At 45.1% G+C, this 11,464-nt stretch overlaps 1 protein-coding gene across 1 annotated transcript in view; it reads right to left on the bottom strand.

Annotated features, from left to right (window-relative positions):
- Window positions 1-5,334: 5,334 nt before the first annotated feature.
- Window positions 5,335-11,464, bottom strand: part of Limch1 (LIM and calponin homology domains 1) — a 326,098-nt gene continuing 319,968 nt past the window's right edge. Inside the window, exons 26-27 of the mRNA XM_051165075.1 lie at window positions 11,247-11,349; window positions 5,335-5,548 (exon numbers count right to left, since the gene is read on the bottom strand). Of these exons, the coding sequence (XP_051021032.1) occupies window positions 5,523-5,548; window positions 11,247-11,349 (129 nt within the window). The 3' untranslated portion in view covers window positions 5,335-5,522. The remainder of the gene's footprint in view (window positions 5,549-11,246; window positions 11,350-11,464) is intronic.

The raw sequence follows: 11,464 nt of genomic DNA, 5'->3' as shown, positions 1-11,464 counted from the left end.
AATTAGTGAGGGATGTGGGAGGCCCAGCCCACAGTGGGCTGAGTTCAATTTAACATGTGTTAGTGTAAGTTTACAATAAGCAAAGCGTTCTGGCCATGAGTGGCCGCACTTTGAATCCCAGCACTTGGGAGGCAGAAGCAGAAAAGATTTAAAGTTTGAGAGCAGTGTGGATTACATGAAAAGACTGGTTCAAAAAGGCATGTATTCGCTTGAACACACACACACACACACACATGCACGCACACACACATACACAGACACACACAACCCCTCCCCAGTGTTCATGCACATGGGTATAGATAAAATTCTACCCATTCCAGCAATGCCCACGGGCCTGCCTAGTGGGTCTCAAGTGATGCTCCCAGATCCTGGGAATCTGGAACAGTTGAACAGGAATTTATCCTCATCAACCTTGATTGGGGAAGAGCTGGTGGAACACACAATTCTGTCAAACATTAGGCTTTCCTGAGACACATCACTGACTCCTCTTAGACCCAGCTTCTCACCTATAAAACACAGGGAGGCATACAGCTGTCTTGGAACATGCCAGAAATGCTATCTTAGAAATAACACCCAAAACACTATAGCTGCTAAAATAATGCCAAACAGATTTCAGGTAGGAAAAAAAAAAGTCTTGTTTCTTCATAGGCAAGTATGAAACTATTTCGGGGCAAAGTACATTAATCTTGACCCCAAACACGGTGCTCAGAAAGTAGCAATCCCTGAAACATACTAGGAAGCTCTGCAAATATGTTAGGACTTTGATGACAGGAGCCTGTTAGCTCCTTTCTCTGTGTGACCCGAAGCACCCTGAAATAGAGACAATTTGCAAATTTGTCAAAATTAATGAGGTATTCATATTACAGCTAATTGGTATCAGCCAATAAAGCAAAGAGAAGACAGTTGTAGGTTGCAAACTAACTTACCAAGAACAAAATTATGTGCATGTATGTACACACCTATGTAACATATAAGATTATATATGTAACATATTTAAAAATTTGAGCCCCATACTTTTAGATAGAAAACCCTGTTTCTAAACATTTATTTTGTGCATGTAAGCATGTGAGTACATGTGTGTGCATGTAGGAATGTGTGTACATATGCATGCATGCCATGGTGCATTTCTGTAGACAATACATCTTCCATTGTGTGGGTCCCAGGGATTGAACTCAGGTCGTCAGTGTCAGCAGCCAGTGCTTCTGCCCACTGAACCATTCTGTTGGCTCTTGGGTTCTGTAACTCTGCACAGCATGATGTTAGAGGGTGTTTTTGCATTCTTTTGTTTGTTTGTTTGTTTGTTTGTTTTTGTTTTGTTTTTTTGAGACAGGGTTTCTCTGTGTAGCCTTGACTGTCCTGGACTCATTTTGTAGACCAGGCTGACCTCGAACTCACAGTGATCCACCTGCCTCTGCCTCCTGAGTGCTGGGATTAAAGGCGTGCACCACCACACCCGGCCCATGTTTTTGCATTCTTACCTTAAAAAAGCAGTCCCTGTCCCCGACAACTGTCCATTGGCCAGATCTGAACAGAGGACCTAGGCTTGCTGCATGCATCATTCTTGGTTGGTGTGAGAGCTTGGGCGGGGTCTAGATCTGCTGGGTCTAGATCTGCTGGCCTTGATGGTCTCCTTGTGGGTCTCCTTAACCCTCTGAGTCTTTCCATTCTCCCCCTCCCCAATACCACTCTCAGCACTCCTTATTTTTACCTAGGTGTGTGCTCTGTGTGGGTACATGCGTAAGAGTGCAGGTGCTTGCAGAGGTCAGAAGAGGGCATCAGACCACCTAGAACTAGACTTACAGTTGTGACCTGCCAGACATGGGTCCTGGGAACTGGACTTGGGTTCTCTGCAAGCACAGCGCCCACTCTTAACTTCGGAGCCATCCTCCAGGCCCAGCAATTGTGTTGTTTCTCTGGTAACTATGAACACTCCTCTTCTAATGGAAAAGCACAGACTTGTTTTTAGAAACGGCATCAACAACTAACTTAACTGCCCACCCAACTTTGCAAAAGCAGAACCACACACACCAACGTAAGTAGCAAGTAGAATATCGCACCCTAAAGCAATAGAAAGTTTCAAGGGATCCACTTGCTGTTACCACCCCCTACAAACACGGGGCTGAGTACAAGGCAAGGTACACAAGAGCTTTAGAAAGAGCGGGCAGTGCCAGCAGGGGGTCACTGTCTCACAGCATCTACTCTGGTCCAATCTCTGGGCATGAGGGAAAGGCCCTGTGTGACGCCAGCGGTGTGTACAGTGAGTGGGGGAGCATTGAGGAAGTGAAGGGGCAAGTGGTAGCATGTACTGGATTCAATGGGCTAGCGCTGTTTTGTCCTGGCCAGTGCTGAACACTGACCACTACTTGGTTGTTTCTAGAAGCATCCATGGCACCTGAATGATCTCTTGGCCACTTGTGTGTCTAATTTCAAGGAGTTAAAACTTTCCCTGGTGAGGCAATTCCACAGCAACCCATGCAACCAGCTGGTAGGCATGATTTTTCATAGGTAGATGACCTTGAATGCACATTTCTACCATCAGTTGACGATGTAGGCCCGAGCAAAGAGCCATAGGAATCTCTGCTCCCCAAGAAAGAATTATCCCACCCCTCCAGAAATAAAAAAGCAATACCAAGTGAATTTGAGTATTTTATTTATAAATGTACATTTACTATAAAAAGCTGTTGCATTTTAGACAACTTTTCAATTTTAATGTTTTAAACTATTTCTCAGAGGCATTTTAGAATAAATATTGTGAATGAAAGTTAGTGTAACTGTGATACAGAGCATGGCCCACGCAGCGCAGGGACATCTTTTGGATGGACTCACATTGAAAGGCGAATCATTTCGGCTCACCGAATCTTACACCGTGTACAGGTAATTAGAATATGTATCAGGTTAGTGACACACTTACACAGAAAGGAGGACATGAAGGTTTGCTAGGGAGAAACAGAGTCACCCATTTGTGTACTTGGGAAAGAAGCTGTTGGGAGTCTGAGAGGAGAGTGTCAGCTACAATCCCCCACAAACAATAAATCACTCACTTGCCGCATCTGCTTTTTAAACAAACACATTTACATTATGGCTCCACGCAACGGGGTGTTGTTTACCCTGGGGTCTCAGAGATTATTTGGAGAGAAATAGATCATAGTCTCTTATGCTGCATTGGAAAATGACAAAATCTAGTCTGCTGAAGCTGCCATGTAGCTGGCTCTAAATGAAATATAAATCAAATAGAAATAGAAACAGTTGGCAATTAGAATTTGGAAGATGTTGGAGATTACTCCGGGCTGGGGACGAGTGTTCCTTACGGGAAAGCACGTCCTGCACTTGGGGCCTTTCTCTCTCCCGACTGCAGTCTCCCTTCCAGGCGTGTGCAACGAGGCTCACTGACAAGTGTGTGCAAATGGCTTTGTGAAACAAGACGCGTGTGCAGTGCTCGTGTGCTCCTGACCTAATGGATGGCCTCGCACATGTAGGAAGTGTCCTATAAAAGTCACCTATGAATGACCGTACTGTACATGTTGTGTGCATTGTTTCTCATAAAGCACTCCGTTAGTATCATGCAAAGTGTAAACATCCACATTATTAAAATAGTTAATAAAACATGCAGGTGCTTCATCAAAATATTGGACTTCATCTGTACATTTTCAAAACTTTTTCTTTTTAAATTTTTCCTTTTTTTTATTTGTATTTTAAAATCTTTTATTCATTTTTTTTTTTTTTCCTTGTAAAGCGGCAAACACCTTCGGGAGAAGCCGTGGGAGCTAGGAAGTGACTTCGCCTCCCTTGGTGTTCTGGATTTGCCGCTCATTGCTATGTGCAACAGCTTTGCATTTTCTAAGGCACAATTTTTTTTTAAATGAAAATGGTGTGTGAATTTCAATCCAGTAACAGCTCGTCCAAATGACAAAGTGGCCAATGTACCTCCAGTGGCCAAGGAGATGCCTGCACCTATAAGGGGACCCACATGCAAAGAACCGTCTAGCATGGAAATAAATAATTGCTAGCCATACTCTGTAAGACACGGGGAAAATTATTGCTTACATAACAGAAAAAAAAAAAACTACTTGCTCTCTTTCTATGCTACATTAGCCTACTAGGAGTGTACCCACAGTCCACATTCGCCTAACGCCACCTTCTCTTAGTTGCCATCCTTTTAAGGCAGAATAAATAGTTCCCCCTTTCCCCAGTCTTAAGGAGAACAGCCCAGAAGAGCTAAGTCCTGCTGGCTTAGCACTTCACTCCTTTGTGTCCGGCTGAACTTATCACACGGGGCAGAGAACACACTGGGTCTCTGCAGGCATCCCTCCCTAACTCCGTGAGCCAGGTCCAGAATCCTAGACAGTGAAGAAGGTGGTGCTGCCTCTGGGAGAAGGAAGGTACGCATGCGCATGCGCAGGGTCCGTGGACGTGGCCAGGGATGGTCCGCCTCCTGTTGCTGCCACTGACAGATCAGGTTGCATTGCGGGCTTGTCACGTCCTGCCATCCTGGTTCTGTTAGGATCGTCCTAATGCTTTCCTTTGGATACTTGGGCGTCAGGCTGAGATCTTGCAGGCAAAGACGAGATGCGCTCATCCCTGAAAATGAACTGTCCTTGATGCCCTAATAGCCTCACCCTCGTATCCGGCCCCTTCACTAACAACCCCTAGCCCAAGGCTTGCAGAAAGCAAGCAAGGCTGCCACTGCCACATCATCCTTGTAGATCCTACCTTCTCATAGACTTTGTAGTGAGTTTGAAAACGATGGCTGACCCATCTCCCTCCTGCTTCTTTCTACCCTCGAGTCATGTTGCTGAACGGAAATCTAGCGACATTGTAAGGGTTATCTTCATTTGATGGACCCGCCTATATTAATGACATGACTTCCAGGGTACACAAAAATCTAGTGCTAACAGTGTGATAATTTATTGGTAGGACTTCTGTCCCCAAAGGTGAGTAACACAAATGTTTTCGGGAGTACAGTACATATTATCAGACTAGTGTCTTTGCATCAAAAACCAAGTTATAGTTCAGAGTCAGAGCCTGCAGGGGTGTCTATAGGGTTTTTTTTTTTTTTTTTCTGAAATGCATTCACTTTATGCTCCTGTCTTAAGTTGGCATGTCCCGCACTTCTTTCAGCTTACTTCTGTAAACATAACAGGTTTAATTTCTAGAAATACTAAAACACAACAAGTTTATTGCACCCTTTTGCTATTTCCCAAACAAGAGAGTAACACCTTTTCAACCATAAGCCTTTCTGCCCATGCTAAAACTGTTTAACTGTTCAGGATCACTACAATGCAATATCCTTTTGTATACACTGTGCAAATGCAGAAGAAAAAAAAAGCAGACCCCCCCACCCCAAACCAGGAGAAGCACAAACATTGTGCTACAATACAAAAGAGCAGATACCACCTTGTAGGAGGGTCTTCCAGAAATTAGATGAAGGCTGACAAGCCCCTGAGCTTGGGCTTTAATTAAGCAGTTGCCAAGGGACACCCTTAATAAAGAAACGCTCGGTGATCCTGGGGCTCACGGCCCCATCACAGTGTTGTAGGCTGGCCAGCGCCTGTGGTGAGGAAAACAGAAATTTGGGTTGGTCAGTGTGTCGTCTCTTCCTGCGTGTTTCCAAACCTCTCAAGTTAGCAGTTACCAAGCACAAGTCTCTTCCCCACAGGAAGGGCTGTCCTGGCCCACCCCGATGCTTTCAGGAGCAGCTCTGGGCTGTGGAGCACCACATGGGCCTGGGTTAGACCGCAGAGCCATGAGCTCCTCAGACCCACCTAGCCAGGCGTGTTTGTGGGACCCATGCTTTACTCCCTAAGTGAGGCAGCTGGATTTCCTCTAAACCAAATGACTCCCCCCAACCCCCTGCCCACCCCACCCCCCCGCCGAGTTTTCTGATTTGTCCTTTGGAACATCATAAGCAAGAAGAGAAATTTTTTTTCCTCCTGAGGTCTTAAGTCAATGAATCAGTCCATTGAAACTGGAGGAATCGAAAGGATCTAAAAACCCAACTGCTAAACTGATTAAGTAAAACTTCAGAGCACCTAGTAAATCTGACTTCCGGATAACTATGCACTTTAAATGCATAAGTATATCCCATGTGGTATTTGGGATACACTTGTGCTAAATCTCGAGCACGCAATATCTGGAACATGCATATGTTGAAAAATGATTATATATCTGAAATCCAAATATGAAAACTTATTGTTCATCTGGTGCACGCCTGTAATCTCAGCACTTGGGAGGTGGAAACAGCAGAGTCAGAAGTTCAAGTCCAGCCTTGGCTACACAGTGGTTTGGAGGCCAATCTGTGCTACAGTGTGAGTGTGACTGTCTTAGTTTGACTATCTCAGAACAAGCCGCCACCGCCACCATACAAAACGGGGCAAAGGAGCTAGCCCAGACAGACCCTTAGACGCCATGTGAGTAAGGTGTGGTGATGGCACAGTCCTGAAACTTCAGCACTGGGGAAACAGAGACTGGCAGATTTCTGGGGCTCCCGGGCTTGTTTCAGGCTCAGATAGGCAGGCTGGCACACGCGCGCGCATGTGTACCCACACACACCCACACACACACCCACCCACCCACACACACCACCACACACACACACGCTGGACAGCACCTAAAGAGCGACAACCAAGGTCACCAACCCTGGCTTCCACACACACTTGAACTTGCACACAAACATATCAAACAAAACCAAAACCAAAAAAATCAAAACAACAAAAGTTGACGGCCTACGTGGAATTCAAACCCGAAACACTTCATTGAACATCTTGTATTCTATTGTGTCACCCACTCTAAGAAGGGTTAAGTTTGCAGGTCTTGCTGAGGCTGTCAGGAGGTGAGGAGGTCTTGCCTTCACTTTAGGCACTACAGTCATGAGGAGGCGGACACATTGGAGAAGACCCCCGGGGGAGTTTGCACTAAGTGCATTTCACCAGAGCGAATGACAGAACAGAAGGCCACGTACAAACGCCATGGCACGCAAATGGCACTAGTTAAACATGTGATGGCTCGAATCCTGACGGGTAATTTGCTTTGCACTCACACTCTCATTTACATATGAGCCTAAAAACTCCTTACGTGGCTTTTAGGACTTGCATTTGAATATACTTTATGCCACTTTCCCTCCAACAGGAAAAAAAATTCATTTAAATGTAACTAGTTACTTGGAGGGAAAAAAGGATTAAATATTCAGGTTTTTATCACTCCACAGAAGAAAGTGACTTGTGCTTCATTGGAATGCCTCTGATGCAAACTGTACTTTCCATCAATCTACTTTCTTCTCAGTTCAAAGCAAAAATTTTAAAAAGAAAAAAAAAAGTCGCCTTTCAGCTATCTCTTCTCCTGCCACGTGCATCTGGGGCACAGTCAACCATCAGGTTTATAAGCTCTTCAGCCAAATGACTTCTACCATGCCATGCCATTTTTGAGTGCATTTATTTCTTAAGCGACAAAGAAGAAAAAGAGTGACCTAATACACCCTGGACGCTCTCTTTGTCAGGTGTTTACTTAAAATTAGCCTAAAATGACACTAACATTTGTCTGAAAGAAAACAAACATGGAAAGAGTTTAAAAAAAAAAAAAAAAAACCTTTGGGGAAAAAGAAAGAAAGAAACTGGAGAATGTGTGGCTATTACTAGCCAACCTTACAACATATGACGAAGCTGCAGCAATTAAAACCACACAGTAATGGAAAACTGAGTACATTAAAAACACAACCCCATATCCAGACACTCACACACATGGGAGCTCATGAGAAAGCCAGCATTTCATACCAGCTGGAAAAGACTGACCACTCAGTCATATTCACATTATTGGCTAACTCGCCTGATGTCTGCCTAATTTTTATCTCCAAATATGCTCCTGGCGATCACACGTTTACAAACTGAAAGCAAGTTTAGGATAACTTTCAGCTAGTATTATTTATACCATTGGAATAGAAAGTGTTGCTTTCCCTGAGTGAAATTCAACCTGAAATACTTAAGGCCCAGGATTCCAAAAAGGCAAAAAGGTTTATATATTTACTTTGAAGAAAAATAAATCATAAATCAGAAAAAAACAATAATACAGCAAAGATAACACTAGAAAATGTCTTTAACTTGCAAAGCATTTCAGCAGATTAGGCCCCAACCAGAAGGATGGGGGACAGAGAACACATGACAGAAAAACAAACAAAAATGGAGAAAAAAACATGTGGAAAGAGGTGCAAACTCAGAATTAAAAATACACATCTTAGCACGGCTGTAATCCCTGCACTCAAGGAGGCAGTGGCAGGAAGATCTCTGAGTTCGAGGCCAGCCTGGTCTACAAAATGAGTCCAGGACAGCCAGGGCTACACAGAGAAACCATGTCTGGGGGCGGGGGGGGGGGACAGACCCACATCTTGGGGCTAAGGAGAAGCCTCAGTTGCTAATGCACAGAATTATGAAGCCCTGAGTTTGGATCTGCAGTGCCTGCATAGAAGCCAGACGTGGTAGTGCACACCTGTAACTACAACACTGGGGAGCAGATGAAGGCGGGTGCATCTGCGAGTCTGCTGGCCAATGACGCTAGCTGAAGCAATGGACTCGCGTTGCAATGAGGGGCCCAGTTGCAAAAAATACAGTGAGGCCCAGCAGTGGTGGCACACGCCTTTAATCCCAGCTCTCGGGAGGCAGAGGCAGAGGCAGGTGGATCTCTGTGAGTCCAAGGCCAGCCTGGTCTACAAAGTGAGTCCAGGACAGCCAGGGCTACACAGAGAAACCCTGTCTCGAAAAACAAAAACAAACAAACACAGCAAAGTGTGACTGCAGAAGACACCTACTGCTGACCTCTAGCCCCGATGCACATACACATATCTAAGCAATGCAAGTGAGGTTTTCCTTTTTACGCTCAGGTGGACCTGTGGTTCTCATGCACACTGGTCAAGCACTCTTCCCAGAGCTGTACCGACAGCCCTACTGAGGATCTGCACACTTGCAATCAGCAGAGAAGAAGCAGCTCACCCGTGCACTCTGCAGGGAGGACTCATTTGCTTTTGGACAATAATCACGCATCTGAGATGTCTGACATTGTGAAAAGCTTACGCCTTTTAATACAGGACTGTCCCCGCTCAGCATCTACCCACTAGAGATGATGTCACATCTTCATCCAGACACACACACATGCACACACACATGCACACACACATGCACACACACGTACTTGACAAACACTAATCAAAAACTGGAAACAACCGCGGTGTCCACCCAGGAGAGAGAACAAGGCGATGCTGACGAGGTATTAAGTTAACGTAGCTATAATGAAAACTCCGCACAGAGCTCAATCACTCTGTGAAGTGAAGGCCAACACACATGCACCTCATGTGCAAGCGAGTGCATAGTATACAAACACGCCCCTGCCGCAGAGAGATCACAGGAAAGGGATGACCTCAGAGAGATTCTGATTCCAATTTCGTAAGCTTCTGAGCAGTTCAGAACGTCTAGCCTTCTAGAACCCTGACATTTATTTACTTGTCTATTTTTTTGTATATTTACAGAGTGAGCAGAGGACCAATCGGGCCCTTTTGTCTTCTCCTTAGTATTTCTTAACGTTCTGAAAAAACACACATAAAATATTCCTTATCGAGAAAAGATAATGGCTCCCCACCCGTGTGTGTATGCAAAATGATGAAGGTATAGATCTACATGTATAAAAAAACAGCATAAAGAAACTCAGCATTTGGTGCAGTGAATATGTGCTAATAAAAGGAAAAATAATCTATCACAAACAAGAAAAAAAAATCATACAAGAACTGTTCCAGGAACTCTCTGGCTCTTGTCTTTAGCTGGAAGTGAAAACAGTGACTGCCCTTTACGTCTGCATACGTAACAGAAGTTCCCAGCCTACAGCCAGAATCCTAACTCCAAAGGAAACTGCAACAAATCACCAACTTCCGAAAAGACTGGATGGAAGCAGGCCGCTGTCTCCCAGGGGGTGCAGTTTGGGCTTGTTGGCGTCTTTTGAGCATGCCCAGTTATCAAAGAAATTCAGACCCACAGGCCTTTCTGTAGCTGCCTCAGCCCTATCCTAACAGCGCCCCCTGCTGGCCTATGTTTCCCGCACAGCCGCTTGCTGAGGCTGAGAACAAGGTGTGATTTTAGAATGGGGGGGGGGGGGGGGAGTCACTTTAAAACCTGGGAGGAAAGGGGTTTGTTTTCTCTTCCTAAAACACAAAAACAAAACACACAAAAGCCCAGCTTAAATAAAATACAACTATTAGACATGACACATGTATGCATGCATGTGTGTACTTAGGCATGTGTATTTATGAGGCGCACTCACATATGATACAAGCTTTAACAATTAATGCCATGTGTAATTTGATGATAGCTCAATTGTAACTGTATGGCTTCAGAGCTTTAGCAACAATCCAAATAACCTGCATTTGCTATTTTGTTTCACCTCGTTTTATTAACAGGCATATATTGCTCTGTATCATACCTCTAATGCACTGAGTATGTAGCTACAAATGAAAACAATTTTTTTATTCTTATTCTCCAAGCTAGAAGCCAGTGATACAATTTTTCATTTACTTTAACAAACAATATTTTTGAATTTCAGACTCCAAACCTTTAGTGTAACTGGTGACTTGCATTAAAAGGCGCTGCTACCAGCCAGTTTCAAACTGCTTGAACAGTTTGACGGCAGCGCCCCCTGGTGGCTCTACATAAAACATGCACCTCCTTGATTGGGAAACCCAGAAGGCCCGTCCCACAGCTAGACAGTTTTAAAGATTTTAATGCAAAGGTCTGGAGGTTGCTGGCAGGGGCAGAGAAGCAGGTGTGCGCCATAATTTTGTCTCTTAGTGGAATTTCAAGTTTATTTAAGAACAAAACCATATTCTTCAATGAAACCCCTGAGGGGCACTGCCGTAGCAGGGTGGGCAGCCACTCTCACATTCCAGCAGCTGCTGGCCCTGGGCAGACAGGCACAGACCCAAACCTCTCCTCTGACTCAACAGGGTGCCTGCGGTGAGCTCAGCCAGGGTTGTCTCAAGCCTGCCCTACGTTATGTATCCCACGATGTGCTCATGCACCCCTGGGTAAGTCTCGTTCTATAGGAGCAGGAACTTCCTGAGAAGCACCTGGCTGTCGGCTTTCCGTCTCTATGACCTCCATGCTGCGAGTGGATCCCTTTTTTCACGGGTAGGGATGTCAAATGAGGACAGGAAAATACCCGAATTCATGCACCAAGTCCCACAGAAGACAGGGGAGGGGCATCCTCTCCATACTTACTTCTGGATCGCATGTAGCAGTCAGTGCAGTTTAGGAGACCGTTGCGAATCCTAACGTCTGTCCCGCTCACTGCATCTCCGAGCTGCCCTTTGCAGATGCCACACTATGAGAGAGAAGGGACCGAAGTTATGATAGGGAATTGAGGAGTGTGCGACACGCTGGCGACAGGTTGCGGTGGCTTGTTTGCTTGGTGAACTGTCTGGGAAGGATAAGGAGGC

This window comes from Acomys russatus, chromosome 22 (assembly GCF_903995435.1).
Source record: "Acomys russatus chromosome 22, mAcoRus1.1, whole genome shotgun sequence".
In the NCBI taxonomy this organism is placed as follows: Eukaryota; Metazoa; Chordata; class Mammalia; order Rodentia; family Muridae; genus Acomys; species Acomys russatus.
Note: the sequence above shows the minus strand (reverse complement) of the source record. Positions and strands in the feature narration are given on the sequence as shown.